The sequence below is a fragment of the Microtus oregoni genome, unplaced genomic scaffold (assembly GCF_018167655.1).
Source record: "Microtus oregoni isolate MIOR12 unplaced genomic scaffold, Mior012 000025F_ref0000491, whole genome shotgun sequence".
NCBI classification, from domain to species: domain Eukaryota; kingdom Metazoa; phylum Chordata; class Mammalia; order Rodentia; family Cricetidae; genus Microtus; species Microtus oregoni.
This window is the reverse complement of record NW_024543084.1, coordinates 11,494,224-11,512,320: the sequence shown is the minus strand read 5'-3', so window position 1 is coordinate 11,512,320 and position 18,097 is coordinate 11,494,224. Positions and strand designations below refer to the sequence as shown.

The 18,097-nt window shown below is 55.9% G+C and overlaps 1 protein-coding gene across 2 annotated transcripts in view; it reads right to left on the bottom strand.

Moving 5' to 3' along the window:
* Nucleotides 1–18,097, bottom strand: part of Rxra (retinoid X receptor alpha) — a 110,003-nt gene that overhangs the window by 71,313 nt on the left and 20,593 nt on the right. The window contains exon 1 of one of the 2 annotated variants that reach the window (XM_041674412.1): nt 14,670–14,870. The exons of the other annotated variant lie outside the window; for it this stretch is intronic. Coding sequence (XP_041530346.1) covers nt 14,670–14,697 — 28 coding nt within the window. The 5' untranslated portion in view covers nt 14,698–14,870. Of the gene's footprint in view, nt 1–14,669; nt 14,871–18,097 lie in introns of those variants that run through there. 2 annotated transcript variants of the gene reach the window in all.

The following is an 18,097-nucleotide window of genomic DNA, read 5'->3' as shown; positions in this document are numbered from 1 at the left end:
TCAAAGACGAAAACGCGCTAGACACATCTGCTGCCCAGGGTTCCCATGCCGCTGATGGCTCCCATGATGTCCAGCGTTCACACACCAACCAGGACACATACACTGCCTAAGGATAAAGTTGCCCAGCCCTGCAGCCCACTGATGACTTACACAGCTCTGAGACAGGAGTGCCCTCATTTCCCACAGGCCAAATGCCTGAGCCCACCCAGGGTACCTCCAATGGGCAGCCACATGGAAATCTGTAAGGTGATGGACTTCTCCAAGAAAGACCACACACACACACACACACACTGTGAGGTTGTCTTTCCTGGTCTCTAATCAAAGGATTACCTGAAAACCCCAGCATGCACACATGCAGGTTCCATGAGCACTACCTCTGCCTTATCTCCCATGAGGTTCACACTGAAGAGAAGCCACTACAACCACCTGGGCTAGCACCAAGCCAGCCAGGGCAAGAAGGACCAGGAGGGAAGTCAGAGGAGTCCTGTTCCTGCCAGCCAAATCCCCCAAACCTGATGGGTGGCCTAGTGCACAGAGACAGTCGGCTCCAGCCACCTCTTCATGGAGGCCACCGCCCTGTTTCAGGGTCGGTGACACCTCTCTGAGCCTGCTCCTCCTGTGGATGGTGCAACTCTCTCCCATTACTCTTAAAAGGTGGAAAGGCTTAACAGGCTGACACTGAGAGAACTCAGTGAACCCAGATGTCCATGAAAACACAGCCCTGCCCAGGCCTGGAGGTCACGGCAGCCTGAGCTGAGTTTAAGATCCCACGTCCACCAGTCACCAGTACAAGTCCTGGCTATGCTGAAATGGCAGCCAACAGGTAAGAACCCCCAACCCAGGATGAGCTCTGCAGACCCCTAACACCCCTAACATAGCATACACACTGTGTGCTGGGACAGGGCCAGTAAACAAATCCACACAAGCCACAGCGCAGCTCGGTACTGCCCTCACTACACCCTGCCCTGCCGGGTCTCAGCTGGGCACACTGCCAATACATTTACCCAAAGTCTATGCCCCACCCTGCCAAGAGCACACACCTCTACCAAGAACCAGAGAGATGAGCAGGGAAACTGAGTCAGACACTAAGGTATACACCTGCCACCACCCACTGCCCCAGGGCTGCTCCCAGAGTGAGACGGGAAGGAGTCACCCCTCCACACCAGTGCGAGGAGTGGACAAGCCAGAAACAGGGTCCTGTTCCCAGGCCACACAGACATCCATGTGAGCTCCTGTCCAGAGTTTGAGGCTTGGGCCAGGAAGCCGGGTGGAGACTGGAGGGTGGGGCCCATCTAACCCAGAGTTGCTGAAAAGAGCCCACGAGGAAGTAAAAATAGGAAATAAAAATAAAATTGCTCTGACCGGCCCCAGTTGTTTGTGAAGGAAACAGGGTATCTCCTTGCCTAGCAAGGCAGGCTGGCTCCAATACCTCCCAGATGCAAGGCGTCCCCACCCCTGCTGACACCATAAGGCTAACCAGGCGCCTGAGCCCCAGCAGGAAGTGTTGAAGAGGGGAGTCCTGAGGTCCTGGATTCAAATTCTAGCTCAGCAGCTAACCAGCCACATGACTTCTCTGTATCTCCCTGTGGCTTCAGGCATGGGGAGGGAGAAAAGGGGAGTTATACCACACTGTATCCCACCCTGCTGAAGCCCCCTGTGGCAGGAGCTGCAGTCCAGTGAGCCCTGCTCTGTCCCCCCCGCCCCCCACCATCTGCAAATCCGCTCGCTTTGCCTGAAGTGGACAGGAGAAAACAAGGCATTAGAGAGCAGTCTTCCACAGGCAGCCTAGCCCTTGGCTCCCCCACCCGCACAGCCTGCCTGCAGCTCTCAGACCTGATTTCCTCATCACACAATGAGAGGAAGCCTTCCTTCCTACCCTTCCCTGCTGAGCCTTGCCAGCATTCACGCCAGGCTCCTTTACACTAAAGTGTGCGCAACTGACCCTGGCTTTGGGCCCTACTAACTACATCCCCTGGGGCATAGACCTCCCTTGGAGCCACAGTTAGAAAGCAGGGACAGTCCACTGGACCTTAGCTGGCACACTGCCCTCTCCCTGACAGCACCAGGCACCTTCTGGGTCAATACTCACGCTAGTAGGGAGTGGCGAGGGTACCTCAGAAAGGAAGTTGAGGTGCTGTAGACAACTAGCAATACCTGTTGTAGTCTAGGCCTGGAGAAACTGGAATATAACACACGACAAGCCCCTGTGCATGGACACAGGTGTGCATACAGACATACAGATACACACAGACAATACACAAACCTCATGCATGAACAGTTAGTTACACATGAATACACAAACACTCAAGTGTAGTCATGCACACTCACACGTGGGCACTACACAGAATCTCAAACATGGATGTGGGTGTGCACTTAGACATGCTCACATAGGGCCACGTATACAGGCAATACATGAACTTCATGTATGGACACATAACCATCCAGACTCACACATGGCCAACAGAGCAAACCTCTTGTATAACACAGGTATGCATAGACATAAGCTTACATATGGCCATGCATACTCCACACAAGGACAATACACAAGATCTCCCACATGAACAAGTGTGCATACTTGTTACAGGCAGCTAGCCCACAAAGCTCATGCACAGACACAGTATGCAGACATGTGCACATAAGCATGCACATTCACAGGTAAACAATACACAGAATTTCACGCACAGACACAAAGTGCACAAAGATACATGCTCACACATAGCTGCGAACACTTTATGTGAACAATACTCAGAACCTCCTACGTGGACACACATATGCAGACATGATACACATGAGGCTATGCACACTTACATGTGTATAATACGCAGAACCTCATACATGAATACAAGTGTACATACAGATATACATACATAGCCATGCACACTCACATGTGAATGATACACAGAACTCCATTAATAGACACAAGCACACACACAGAGACACACGTGCATAGCCACATATACTCAACGTAGCTAATACACATGAACACAGGCATACCTACACATGGTCATACACACTCATATGTGGACGATATGCAGCACCTCACACACAGGCATGATGCACACACAGAGGGTCAGACATAGGCACAAGTCCATCCACCTACACAGGTACGTACACAAAGAACAAAGACTTCCTCACTCACACTTTGCCTCGCACCAGTTGCACAAACAAGCAGGAGGGCCCCGTGCTCATAGTGTTTGGACTCTAAAAGTCCAGGGAAAGTCTGAGGTGGCCAGCATGGCCTAGATCCAAGCAGGAAGACTAGAAGAGAGGATCACACATTACAAACCAGGTCCAGGCTTTCTGCCAAGTGGGCTGCAGGCTGTAGACCCTATAAGCTAACCAAGAGACTGGTACGCCCAGGTCCCCATAAGTGAGATAACAAGTGGGGACCGAGGACAAAAGAACAAAAGGACCTTCAGCCCTCTAGTCCCCCAGACATAAAGGACTAGCCCCGTGTGCTTACTGCCAGCCCTGTTCAGAAGCCCACTGGTCAACAAAGCAGGTCCCTCAGTCCCCAGGGTCCCACACCAAGTGAGGAGGCCACAGCAGGAGGCGGATGGTAATAGTGACAACAGTCACAGTGTTGTTCTCAGGAAGGCAGCCAGGGAAACCTGAGGGAGGGAGGGGGTGACCTGCAGGCCTGCCGCCAGGAAGGGTGGAGGGGTCTCAGAGAGAGGCCCCTTCAAGAGTCCTGGTAGAACCTGAGCCCTGGAGGGGAGAAGGACCCCCCCAAACCAGCTCCCACACCACTTCACCCACAAGTCACAGAAGGTGCAGTGCCCCCCAGAGTCTCCACCATGCAAGGCTGGAATCATGGCCAAGGGTAAGAACAGCACAGCCCCCTCTGATAATGACTTCACAGCTTATCAGGCATGTCCAGGGCCACGTGGGCCCAGCAGCCGTTCTCTCCTCTGCCCCATGAGTGACTGTGTGTCCAGTCGCCTGGCACGGGAGACACAATAACTATCCACAAGTAGATAAGTTCCCAAGCCACTGCAGGCAGGGAGGCCATGACATCAGCATAGCAATACCAGCTGGCCAGCCGCAGCTTCAAGAGCCAGCTGCCCAAAGGGTACACACCACCCACCAGTGGGCTATCCAAGGGTGGCTCAGTGACCTGTCCCATGACCCTATGACCAGGAGCCAGAAGTGGTTTTCATGTCCTGCAGCCAGGTGGACAGAGAGTATGCCTGACACAAGAAGGCCCTGCAACACTACAAAATTCTAACTTATAAACCACAACACATCAGTCATGGGAGCTAGAACGAACCAAACGGGTCAGCTGCCTGGCTGTAGCTACACCCCAAACATCTGCCCAGAAAGGCCTTGCAGAGAACACTGGCCAGGACGGCCAAGGAAGCTGCCAGTGCCCACAGCTCTGCCTCCCAGACCAAAGAGGCCTCATGAAGCATGGAGCAGGCCAGTCCTCCTCACCTGGGCCGTCAGGGGCAAGAAGAATATGCAGTTAAAGAGGACATCCTGAGTCAAAAAGCTGTCTGTAGATGGTAATGTCATGTGCACGCCCCACCCAGATCAGTCAAACTTCTCCAAAAGCCACAGGTAGTCCTGTGTGGGTGAAGGAGCCAGAACCACAGGGGTCCAGGCACCCATCCCAAGACAAAGCCGGGACCACCTCCCCTCTTACTCACGCCAGACCTGGGGCCCACCCTACTAGTGGTGGCTTAGCCTTGGTCCAAGCACTGCCTTGAGCTATACAGTACCATCAAGACAGAGTCCATGACGCCCAGAAGGGAGTGTAGGCCTAGGATACAGATGGGCTAGAGTCCATCCAGAATCTGGGCCACAGCAGCATCCTCTAGACATCTGGGAAGGACCTCATCCCGCCTCAGACCTTCCCTGGACCTCCACTACTTCTTGCCTAGGAAACACACCGTCCATCTGCTACTTCCTGCCTTGACTTTTGCTACTACACCCCCTGTACAGCAGCAGAGCCTTCACCACGCATCACCTCCACAGGCTCTATGCCCCAAGAGAAGCCGAACATCCAGACCCCAGTTCCTCTGACCTACCTCTGGCCTTCTGCCCTCACTAAGACCTAACCCATGCTTTCCCTGGCCAATGCCCCTAGACAGGTCTGTGACCATGCCGCTTGCCGCTGGCCTCTCCAAAGCTCCTCCTGAGCATATATTCTCCCACTCTGCATCTCTGCATCCTGTGGAATCCCAGCCTTCCTCAGGATGCCATGCCTGCCCCTGCATATCTCCCCATACCCATAGCTAGAGGGAGGCCTTGCCTGTGCACCCTAGGGAGCTCCTCTATGGGCTAGGTACTCACGGCCCTGCCTCAGCTCCCTTGTCCCTTGCAAGACTGGCACTCAGCAGGCAGAGCAACAAGAAACCAGCACATCTGACTTCTCTTTGGGGTTGAAGTTCTGAAACTGCACCCACTCGTGCTGTGGTCAGGAACATAACTGCTGGAGGCCACAGCCAAGGGACACCCAGAAGTCTTAAAGCAGATCACAACAGCAGAAAGAGCATGGCTGTCAAGCTCAGGGGTGACAACATCAAAAAACTCTGCCCCAGAAGCCAGGGAAGACACCTGCTGATTCTGAGGGAGGGGCTCTGCAGAGGGCATTTTCCATAAACACCCTACAGGGTTTTAACACACAGCACAGGGGATTCCACAGCAAAAGGCCCAGGTGTCACCTACCCTGAAGAACAGGATACTCAGAGCCAGCCTATCCAGAGAGACTCAGGTACTGGGCCCTGGGAGAAAAGGCTGAAGCCAATTCTGCCATAAACTGCCAAGGATCCTGGAGGGCAACACAAACACACACACCCCCACCTCCACCAAAGTCGGATGTCCATCCTTTCTGCTTGCCACCAAGGAAAACAAGAGAGGAAGAGTTATACAGCTTGAGTCGGCAAGTACATGCAGCAGGGAGTGAGGGATAGCAGTCCCTAAGAAGCTGCTGGGCCTGGAGACCACATCACCCAGCCTTTCTAGGCCAGGTCTCCAGGGTCCCAACACCAAGTGGTGGCAGGTGCCCTGTCATCATACCCAGGGAGTCCAAGAAGGAAAGAAGCTCTGCCCATCTTGGCCCTGGTATCCAATGACTAAGGTCCCCACCTCCCCAACCCTCCTCAACCTTGATCCTAGGCAGAAAGTCCAGAGCAGGTAAGAGGGGGTGGCTCTGCCACCTCCCCTGGACTCTGGTCCCAATCAGAGCTGTCCCACAGCCAGCAAAGAGGGACAGGGCCAGTACTTCTTGTAGTCTCTGTGGCAGATAATACCAAAAATGACCTTAGGAATAGGAATGGGGATGGACCCAAAACGTGAAGATTGTGACTGACTGTGGGGAGAAGCCTATTGTTCCATCCAAAATGGGCCTGAATAGGGCCACCTATGCTAAAGAGAGCATCTCCAGTGGGCAATGACCCATAGGGGGCCAGCGGGGTCACATTCCACACCTTGAGAACCAAAGGAGAGAATGGAAATCGGGTCATCAGGGGAGCAGCTAAGAGGGGATCTGTGGCCACCACATCCCCACCAGGTCTGGGCTCAGCCTCAGCTCCATACAGAGTTAATCATTCCCACATAAGCCAGCCACATGCCCCCACATCACACACACACGCACACACTCACATGGTTCCCACAGCACACACCTGTGACCCAGCTAGCAAGAAGAAGGCCAGAGAAGCCTGGCTTGGGCATCCCATCCCTAGAGTCTCCCTGGGGCCACTGCTCTCTGGAGAAGGTCTGCTTTAACTACACAGCCTACCTAGCAAACGTGTACTCATGATTCAAAACCTAACTGTCACACTTCCAAGAAGTGTCCTCCATTTCCCAGGCACCTTAAACTTAGGTGGTGGCTGGCAAGGGGTTGACCCACTCATCTGTAGGCCCCATGCCCCTGTCCCTCCCCACCCCTTTCTTAAAAACCACAGTATCTACAACGCATGTCCCTTGCCCTCAAAGGGTCTTCTCTAATACTCCCAGTTGAAATCCAGAGCCACGTCCGGTTCTACCACCAATGGCTGACTAAGAGCCCATGGCATCCTGGGTCTCAGGGGCACTCCAGTCTGATTCCTGTCCCCCTAAGCCAGGGAAGGGAACACAGTCATTCCTAAGGAGCTGGTCCCCAGATGTGTCACAAGACTGAATGGCCACCAACCCAGAACAAAGCTAAGATGCCAGAAAGGAAATACAGAGGCCTCCAGCTGCCAGGGGCCCTAGGGAGGCCAAGGCCCAGAGGGAGAAGAAGAGCTACTTAGGGACACATAGACATCTGGGGAGAGAGAACCTGGGCAGGGCAGAATCAGAGGCTCAGGTGGACTCCTCTCCTCCAAACTAAGAGTAGCTGTGACATCTCTAAAAGCCCATTCTGCAGAGCGAGCTGACAAAAGGCATGTCCAGACATCAGAAGTCTGAAGGAGGGACATCTACCAGGGTCCCTGAGCTGAAGGAATGGCTTATGCTGTCGCTAACAAAGGCTGCATGGTGCCCAGTGCTGTCTGAGGGGCACCTGTCTGGTAAAGTGTCTAGACACCAGGCCTTGGCTTTCCAAAGAATGAGGTTACATGGCCCTGCCAGCCCTTTCCAGAGCACTGGGCATCTTCCAGCTCCAGCAAAGCCAGAGGCCGATTCCGTCAGCTCAAGTTGGGCAATACATGCTTGGCCCTGCCCTCAGGAAGTCTCGGAAAGAGACACGGGATCAAAGCCGGCCACTCGGGACTCACTCCGGCTAAGCATGCCCTCTACCAGCCAGGCCTGGAATCCAATCTCATAAGCCCCATAAGGAAGCAGAGTGACAGTAGGCAGAGAAGCAACTGGTTTGAAGACAAAATTGAAACCCAGACAGCCTGATGCTACCCTTTGCATGGTCCAAGGCAAAAGCACAGAGGGTAGCCCATGTGGAAAGCCAGCTAGCCTGTAGACAATGGGGAGGGGAGGCCACCAAGCTCCTGAAGGCCAGGTCAGTCTCCTAGGGCTCTCCACTCCAGAGGTCCTGGACAAATGAAGCACCTTCTGAGCCTGCAAGCAGCTATTCCAGCCACCTGGATTGTCACCGCCTGACCTCTGCCCGGGGCCAGCACGGACACTTAAGCTAAATTGGTCAATTATGGGATACTTAGATCCCTCATGGGGCTTCCCAGCCTCCCTGCACTCTGGGCCGCAGCACCAGGAAGCCAGTTGAATCAGTAACCTCATTACAGCCTGCGCACACCCAGTGGCTTTGAACTCCGCAGGGCTTATCCACAGGCGCTGCAGGATTTACACACACACACACACACACACACACACACACACACACAGAGCCTAGCCTACACCCAGCCTAGCATGCTCCCATCCCCTCCCACTCAGGATGCTATAGCTTCCACTAATAGCCCTGAGCTCCGGGATGCTGTCTGGGCCAGCAGAGACACAGGGAGGCTAAGACAGGAACTGATCTCCATGGAAAAAATAGACATAGCTCCCCTGAGTTTCAAGACCAACTGACAGAACTTGCCCCTGAAACAGTACTGGTCATCATGAAGGAGACTTGAACTTGAGCCTCAGTGCTGACCTCTCCCTGAAGAAATCCAGGGTCCCAGTGCCAAGCCCCAAAGCCTTTTCTTTACCACGGCCCTCGGGGTACCTACTCTGAGCCCACAGAGCAGGTTCCCCCAAAGCCAACCTGGTCCCTAGCACCATCCAGTTCACCGGGCCTGCCTGTCCTTCCAGGCCAGGGCATAAATTTATGGCCACCATACTCACCTATCTGGGAAACCCTGAAGACACTCCCTGACATCATAAGCCCCAGGGCTTGGGATATATAAGTCAGTGGGTTAAGAGATTTCCCCAAGAACAGGCCAAAGGCATAAATGGAGGAAGTGGATAAACTACAAAGGATGGGCAAGATAGGATCCTCTCCTCAATCTCATAAGCAGGACCACTGGCCAGGAAAGGTGAAGACCACACAGGTCAGGCAGGGGCCAGCCTAAGAGGAAGCCCCTGGGAGCCCCCTCCCCAGTCGAGACACTGAGGAGGAGATACTTCCACCTTAGCCCCCGTCCGCAGCCTACAGCCCACCCCTGCAATCGCAGGGGGCCTGAGCTGACTCCACCTGTCACCATGCTTGTTCCAGCCTAGCCTCATACAGTGCCACCTCTCACCATGACTGCTGAGTCCAGGCCTGCCTTTGGTCTGGCTACCCTTGCCATGCACCCCCTCCTCTGCCAGTCTCTCCATGGGCTGAAAGAGGCTGAGCCCAACAGGTACTCCCCACATACATGGGGACAGAGGTCACCAGCAGGCCCAGGGCCTCCTTAGGAAGGACTTGGCACAATGTTGCTAGATTCCTAAAGGACAGGTCACAGTGCACATGTATGTGTGCATGCACATGTGCATTCATATATGTGTGCATTCAGCCTACGGGTGGAAGCAGAAATAGCAGCCGTGGTCCTGGGAAACCAGACTGGGCACGGACCCCACTCTTAGAGGCAGCTTCTTGAGATGCTGACGGAACAGGACCCAAACAAGTTCAAGAACAAGTTTTGGCCCAGCTGAAGATCAGGGCTGGGCCTGTCTGAGAAATCAATTTGCAGAGCAGAGAACCTCACAGAGACATGACAGTGAAGTACCAAGGCAAACAAACCCTACCATGGAGCTTCCAGCACTAAGTGAGGTTGCTCCTGGGTCACCCATGAGGTCCCGAATCAAGTGCCAGTACATAGCGGACACCCAACGGATACACATCAGCACCCTCTCCAGGTAGGCGGGTCCTGAGCAGGATAGGAGAGATTTCAAAGAACAGGGCTGCGAGAAGCAGCCAGGCCCACAGATCCATGTGAAGTCTAGGAGATCCTGAGAGGCCTGCAGCACTGGCCTGCTGCCTCATGGTGGGGTGGAAGGCAGCACCAGGTAAGTGTGTGTGTGTGTGTGGGGGGGGGGGTAATATGTGTCTGTGCACACCCAGGCTGCTCCCCACACGTCCTGGGCCAATTTTATTTAGCTGCTTTCTGCTCCGTTTCATGCTCATTCAGCTGCTGAGCTAGACAATTGCTTTGTAACTCTAGGGTGCAATTTCCCTGTCTGTGAGGCGCTGGGGCACGACTGCTCAGAACATCTCGCACCAGACTCGGGTGGGTGTGCTCACGCGCAGTTCTTTGCTCCACCAGACTCGCTGAGCCTTGGGGAGAGGCATGCAGCAGCTGGGGTCTGTCAAGGGAGCCCAGCAAGGGACTGGAAACCTAGGCAGGGGACACACAGCCAAGCGGCCAGGGGGTTGCAGCTGTGCTCTCTTGATACCCACTTTCCACCTCTGCTCCCATACCCAACCGCACGGGGGAGTCTCAGGATGGTTTGGGCTCAACACTGGTGACCTGGCCCTGTCCGGACACAAGGCAGAGGACCAGAGAGGACCTGGTTACAGACCTCACCTTGGGAAAGAAAGAGGCACACCCCACAAAGAACTCTGTGAACTCCCAACCAGCCAAAACAGGCTACAGGCCCAACAGCCTTGAAAAACAAGGAATGCGTCCATTTTACAGATGCAGGTGGCTGAAATCAATTGTTCAGATGTGTTTGTCCTTCAGGGCCCTCTGTGGCCATGGAAGAGAGTCTGAATGGAAGGGAGAAAGGACAGGGAAGGAACAAGTACACCTTAGGACAGACTGCAGGCCCATGAGCAGGTGGACAGACCATCTCCCCCAACCCTTCCCCAGCACTGAAACTAGCCCGTTTCAAAAGCACTGGGGGCTGGTGAGGTGACTTAGTGGGTAAGGTACTTGCTTACCAAGGTCTGAGTTAGATCCCTAAGACCCACACGGTGGTAGAAGGAGAAGCAACCCCCAAAAGCTGTCCTCTGACCTCCACACAAATGCATGTGTACCTACAAGTACACACACACACAACACACACGCATACACACACACAACACACATGCATATATACACACACACACAATACACGCATATATACACACACAACACACACGCATATATACACACATACAACACACACGCATATATACACACACACACACAACACACACGCATATATACACACACACAAATAAAAGTAATTTTAAACATTCTTTAAAAGAGCATTGGGACAAAGGGTTGGAAGGTGAGCCTGCAAACGGACACACTCCAAGCCACAAACCGGACACCTACACTCTGGAGAGCTAGGACTCCAGACCTCATCTCTGGCCCAGCTGATGGCCAGTTCCCATGAAAATTCAGCAGCCAATCTGATACCTCAAGGCCTTCCCGGGCCCACAAGCTTTAGGAATAAGGAGCACGGAAGGAAAGCAGGTCTTGGCTTGTCCTGGCCCTAGGCCATGCACAAGGCCTACGTCTTGAGACAGCTGAGCCAGGTCCACCAGCCCAATTCTCCGTAGAGCCAGGCCTCACTCACCGCGGAGACCTTGGCCCTAACATGTTCTAACATAGTGAAACCCCGTATCACTATATCACTAAAGATAGGAAGCCAGGGGCAACCTCACTGACCAGTGGGTCAACACTCTCTCATAGCACATTCTGTGCAGGTTGGGTCTGTTCACACATGTGGATATTAGAGCCCCTTTGATATGCACAGCTAGCCCTTGGGTGGAGGGACGCAGGCCGGAGCACCCCTACAGCAACCACACAGAGCGCAAACCCTCTGAGCCTCTTCCTTTCCTAAAGGAAGGCATGAGGGTGGGGTAGGGTCCTACTCTTATGCTCAGGCTCCAGGACAGTCGTGGCAGGATGGAACAGGACACTAGCCTGGCAATCAGAGGGACCTCCCGGAGGAGGTGCACCTAGCCCAGGCCCTGAAGGACATGCACAGCTGGAAGAGCCGCCTGGGCCCTGGCAGACCTGGCCCTGGGAGCCAGCCCACGGCAGTCGCCCCACGTGACCAAGCTGTGGACTCAGCTCTGCACCCCACACATCCCACAGACTCTGAGCAGGGCAGACCTGTGCTGTGTGGAGGGCTCCCCACCCTCAGCCAGTCCTTCCTGTGGGCCTAGCTCTCTGAGCCCACATCTGAGCAGATGCTTGTGCCCAACACAACAGTCAGTGCCAGCCCAAAGAATACAGGCAGGCAAGGCCACTGCCACAGTCAGATCACCATCAGGGGGTCACTTTTTCTCGCCCTAACACCTCCTCAGTCAACAACAGAGTCCCCTCCAGAGTTTCCCAAAACAAATGCCCAAATGAGTAGGCAGCTGGGGGCCTAACCGTGAACTGCCTCGTCAGGCCCAAGCTGGACTCCAAGCCCAGCCTCCTGAGTCATGTGACCCTGTTATTTCGGGATGCCCGGAATGTGCTCTATTTTGGGTCACAAGGGCTCTGATGCTACTAAAAAGCCCCCTCATGCAGGTCCCAAGTTCACTAGGTCCCCAAGAACCCCACAAGAGAGTGGTTGGAGGCCTGGAACCCTGCTTCTGGGAACCTGTTACCCTTGCAAACAAACGGGCCACTAACAACTAAGAGGGTCAGTGCAGTCTTGGGACCTTTGGACTCTGCAGGCTCAGCCTTCCAGTCCCACCATCCAGGCTGAGGCCAGCCCTTACCCCACTCCCTGACAGGCATGGAGGAAGGCCAGCCCTGGGCAGCAAGGCCAGGAAACAGGGGCTGCCTGGGGCAAATTCCCCAGCCTCCCTTTCTTCTCAGTTCTGTCCCATACGGATCAACTCAGTGGACAGAGGCTCAGAGGCTACCTGGACTGCCAAACACCACACGGTGCAGGCTGGGAAGAGCCCTTAGTCCCAGACCCCAAAAGTAGCAGGGTAGTGAAGAAGGGATAGCCAAACCTTCCTAGCCAATTCAAGTCAGACCCAAGCAGCCAGTAGAGACCCTGGATGAGCAGGCTCCTCTGACACTCAGCCCCCAGGAGGGATTAGGCTGTGTTGACAGAAGGGCTTAGGCAAGTAGCCACTTAAATGGACCTTCAACTGCACTGGACTTCAGAGCTGGTCACAAGCTTAGGAAAAAATAAAATGTAATCAGAGCCCAGGACTCAGCCCTGGGGCATGGGCTGCCTGAGAGGCCACAAGCTGGTCCTGAGAGCCACTTGGGGTCTCCTAGTGGGGGGGACAGTAGCTCCGAGACATGACTCCTCTTCTTGGAGTCTCCAGTCCACCCACCCTGCAATCTCATTCCCAGTTCTGTGTGTACCAGCTTCTAGAATAGGCTCTGTCCCTCCTGTGGTGTTGCTTCCTATCCCAAGACCCTAGCCATGTCCCGGGTCTGTGACTGGGCAAAGCATTCCTGTCCTAAGGACCCAGCTCTGTGCACATGAAGGCTTGGCTGGAAGAGAAAGAGGTATCTCAGGAGCCCAACCAACCCGACATCAGGCCCTGCAGCAACAAGCCACAGCAACACAGCTTTCTTGTCTGCGGACTTCGGCAGGGGGCTCCAATGCCAAATCCACCACTTAGTCTCTAAGTGTGGCCTCTACCAGCCACTCAACTGCAACATGGACAGGAGTTTACAGCCTGGGAGGCAGACCCACAAGCTCAGCTGAGCTCCCATGGGCTCCATCGCTACTCCTAAGGACGGAGTGTCTGAAGCTTTGACAAACTTGGAACACTCTACCCAAGTCACTCTGCAGCAGACCTGGCTGTGGGCTGTAAGAAGGTTGGGGCCAAAGGGAGGCCACCTCCCCAAATCACCAAAAGTCTTAAAAGCCATGCTAGGTTCTGATCACCCCAGGGTAGCCAAACTGCACCCCAAGCTTCATAGGGGATGGGTAAGCAAAGAGGCAATGATCGTCATGGAGCCTCGTCCATAATCAGCTGTCCTGATTGCCATTCAGCACAAATTCTTCACCAGCCTGACAGCCTGGCTGCTGTCCTCACCACCAAATTAATATCCTTCCCAGAGCTCATTTATAAAGTCTCTCTACACTGCTTCCCTCTGGTTCCCAAAACCCCAGCAAGAGTAATGGTTGGGGGGTTCCGACCCTGCTTGGTTCTACTCCCGGAGTTGGCAGGCTGTCTGCGGCTGAGAACTGCTGGCGGGAGGGCAACAGGACAAGAAAACGGACTTTTCTGCCGATGGGCTATCCTCCCCCTAAATACCAGGGAGAAAAACTAGGGGTGCCAGAGTGTGGGGCCCCGGTTCTGGGTTTGATGTTCCTGATCACAGGCCCCTGAGTGACCATGCCCACCTAGGTTTGGGCTGCTGTCGGGGAATGGCAAGATCGCAGACTCCGTCCTGGGCGAACAGACACCCAGGGGCCAGCGGCCTGCTCCAAATAGCATCCCGACGAGCCCGGAGGAGCAGTGGCCTCCTGGAGCACAGCGCGTCGCCCCCATCCCAGTGCCAGGGAGGCCTGGAGCCCTCCAGCGAGCGCAGAAGTTGCTCCTCTGGCGTGGCCCGGTTCCTGGGCGGCTGGGGCTCGGCGCCCCGGGGTTCTGCGGACGCGCTAGGCGCACCGTGAAGGACCCTCTCCACGTCCCGAGCGAACCTGCCGCTCGCCCCAACCCCGCCGCCCACTCCTGCTCCCCGACAAGTCAAGAGGCCCGGCGCCTTCGCCCTCTCCCGCCGCGCGCTCGGGCCCGGGAAAAGTTGCCCTGTGCCCACTCGCCTGCCCCGGGCCCGGCGCGCCAACTCTCGGTACAGCCACGGCGCGGGGCCCAGCGGGCCGACCGGACCCCCCACGCGCGCTGCGCACGCGCCCCCGCCCCGCCGGCCCCGGCCCCCTCCCTCGCCCGCGCCGCCGCGGCCGGCACTTACCGAGCGGCAGGAAATGTTTGGTGTCCATGTCTGCGACTAACTCATGCCCGGCCGGCGGCAGAGCAGCGGGGCGGCAGCGCGGCGGCCCCCGGCGCGGCCGGCCCGGGCCCGGGCGGCGGGGAGCCGGCGGCGGCAGCGGCGGCGGCGGCGCGCGGAGGCCGCGGCGCGGCGAGTTGTTGCAAAAGTCGCCCAACAATGTAAACTACTTGTGCCTGCGCGCGCCTCGCGCGCGCGCCCGCCACCCGCGCCTCCGCCGCGCGCCCGCGACCCGCTCCGGCCCGGCCTGCAGCGGGGGGAGCGGCGGGGGGCCCGCGACGGGCGCGGACTCGGCGCAGCGCCGCCGCCGCCACTCGCCCCGCCCGCAGCCGGTGCGCGCCCCGCCCGCCGCTGCTGCCGCCGCCGCCGTCGCCGCCGCCGCCGCCCCGCGCTCGCCTCCAGACCCCGAGTTCTGAGCGTCCTGCAAACTTGCAAGTTTGCGTCTGCCAGGGGATCCCGGGAGCCAGTGGGGCGGCGGCGTGGGAGGAGGGCGGGGCGGCGGATTGAAGAAGCCTTCCCTCCCCAGCTGCCCAAAATCCCCGCGGCCCGCGGTGGTGGAGGAGGAGAGCGGGGCCGGGAGGAGAGCTCAGCGGCCGGGCCATTGTCTGCGCGGACACACAAAGAGGCCGGCCGTGGCCGCTCGGGGACCCTGGTCCGGCAGGGTTCCCTATAAGAGAGCCAAGGCCCCTGTATACCCAGACGGACACATGGGGAAACTGAGGCCGGGGATGGGCGGTGAGACAGAGGCAAACAGTTGAGCAGGGGGATGCTGCCCTTCCGATGCCCCAGTCCCTCCCACTCACACGCGGGAGGCCCCAAAAGGACCACGGTATCTGACCGAAGGCCAGACTGGTAGGGGTGGGGGGCGCTTCGCGTACCGGTGTTACCCCGACGGTTCCTACCCTCCTCTGAGGTGCGGGGTTCGAGAGGCACTGTGCCGGCTTCGGACATTGCCCAGTGGCCCCAGGCTATTTTTATACCTTGGGCAGCTCTCTGCCCTGACTTTTAAATTCATGATTTGTTTGTTTAAAAACGAAAGGAAGCACTCCTACCCAGGGAGAGCCTGGGCCTCCTCCGCAACCCGCTCGCAGCTCGCCGTCTTGGGCGGCTGGAATTCGGATTTGGGTGTGAGCTACCTGAGCAGAGCCAAGCCAGCTCCCTAAGCGCACTGTGTCCCTGAGCCAAGCTAGGCAACCGGCAGTCCCGCCTCCCTCCACTCCCAGCTGGTGCTGGCCAGACCAACATCCAGCGTGGAGGCCCTGGCAAAGGGGCTTACCAAAGTCCACAGGCCACACAGAGTGGGTGCTGCCCAAAGAGAGCACCTCCCCTCCAGACATAAAGAAAAGCCCTGCCTGGGTGCACTACTGCCACCCTTCAGAACTGCACTTTTTCTTCTCTGTATTGGAAAGTTATGGAACCCTCCTTAAGATGCTTCTTCGCAGCATCCCAGAAGGCCCACAGACCTGTCCCAGAGGAAGGTCATCCCTGGTGCTCCTATGGCCTGTCCATACAGGGCAGGAGAAAAGAAAGAGCAAAACAGGGGTACTAGGGGGCCGGAGAGATGGCTCAGTGGTTAAGAGCATTGCCTGCTCTTCCAAAGGTCCTGAGTTCAATTCCCGGCAACCACATGGTGGCTTACAACCATCTGTAATAAGGTCTGGTGCCCATTTCTGGCCTGCAGACATACATACAGACAGAACACTGTATACATAATACATAAATAAATATTAAAAAAAAACAGGGGTACTAAACGCCCTGGGTTGTGCTACAAACCAGGTCCCCTTTCCCAGGCCTGTCCCATCACCTGGATTGTTCCCTTAGTGTGGCACCCAATTTACAGTGCTTCTGCTGGTGCACCTAGTCAAAGGGAAAAGCACCCAGACTCCCTTCCTTGACAGGGCCATTTTGAGAATCCTCTGGCAGGCCTTGAGTGGGTAGAACGAACTCCCTGTGTCCACAGCAAGGCCAGAGAGGTGTTCTTAGAACCTCCAGGCCCCCCTCCCAGTGCATGGCCAATACAATGCAATCTGTGGGCTGCAGACAGCCTGCCCACAACAAGTCTCAGAACAGAGAGGATGAGGAAGGTTGGGGGGAGGGGCGATGAACAGAGAAACTTCAATGATCTCTATTCTCCAATCAGCAGTCCATAGTGAAGACTCAACCCTAGGTGCTCAGGGAAGATGTGGTCAAGACGGGCGAGGAAAGGGCAGACCCCAGCTCTGCCTCTCAGCTGTCTAGTGACCTAGCAGAGCCTCCCCACTCTTGCCCTTGGCTCCCTGATCTGTAAAGTGCAGATAATCCCACCCTCATTACTGGGTCATTGGAATGACTAACCAGGCAATATAGAGACTGTTAGGCCAGGAGGAGGGCTTGGCAGGTGGCGGTTATTTTCTCACAAGATAGGGAAGACACAGGCAAGAGTGGCCACACCATGACCACAGAAGCCATGGTTCAGGATGAAGTCGTGCAGGCGGAACCAAAGCACCATGACCAGAGACAGGAGGACAAGGCCCAGCCAGGGGCTCTGGTGACTTCCTGATGGCTGGTCCTTGAGCTGTGCTATGAAGAACGGACATGTTTGTCCGGTTGAGTCAGGATGCCACACCCAGGTAGAAGGGTTGGCATGGCAGTGGCCTAGAGGTAGGAAGAAGCTGAAAGCCAGCCTGGCCGTCAGACCACAACACTCAGGTCTACTGTGGGAAAGCTCAGCCCAAAGGTCCCCAGGGCTGGCAGTGGAATCTGAGGTCACCTCCTGATGATGGACGGACACCCCGACTTTCTGGTGTCCAGCACCCTCCCCATCCCAACTCTCCTCCAGCCTTGTCACTTGTATGGAAAGCTGTAACTGTTGGGAGGCAGAGAGGCCTAGGAAAGCAGGTTTCCATGCCTTTAGTTGGGGACAGGGACAGCCTGGCCACTCTAGGATATAGATGGATAGTGGGGGACATAAGGGGTCCAGACCCTACTAACCCAATCCAGTCTCACGTCCAGCCTCAGCAATCACCTATTCTTTCTAACACAGGACAGGGACACAGACAGGTACCCAGGACAAAGGGCAGATAGGGTACCAGAGGGAGGCCTTACCTCAAACCCTCCAGCTCTGGGATGGAAAATATAGCAGGCTGCCTATTATTTCTGCAGCCACCATGTTCCACCTGCCCCTCAACTTCGGGCTCTTTGGTGGGAGTGAACCCATGTGAAACTGCCAAAGACAGTAGCTGTCCCAGGCAAGCTGACCATGGGGAAAACCTCCCTGTACCATGTACTTCGGCAGCTAAAAGCTTCTGTGATAATATCTCTCTGCTTATGCCTACAGTCTGAGAGCCATTTGGTTTGTTTGTTTGGTTTTTTTTTTTTTAACTCCGTGAAGGATGCTTTTTAAGGTACCTTGG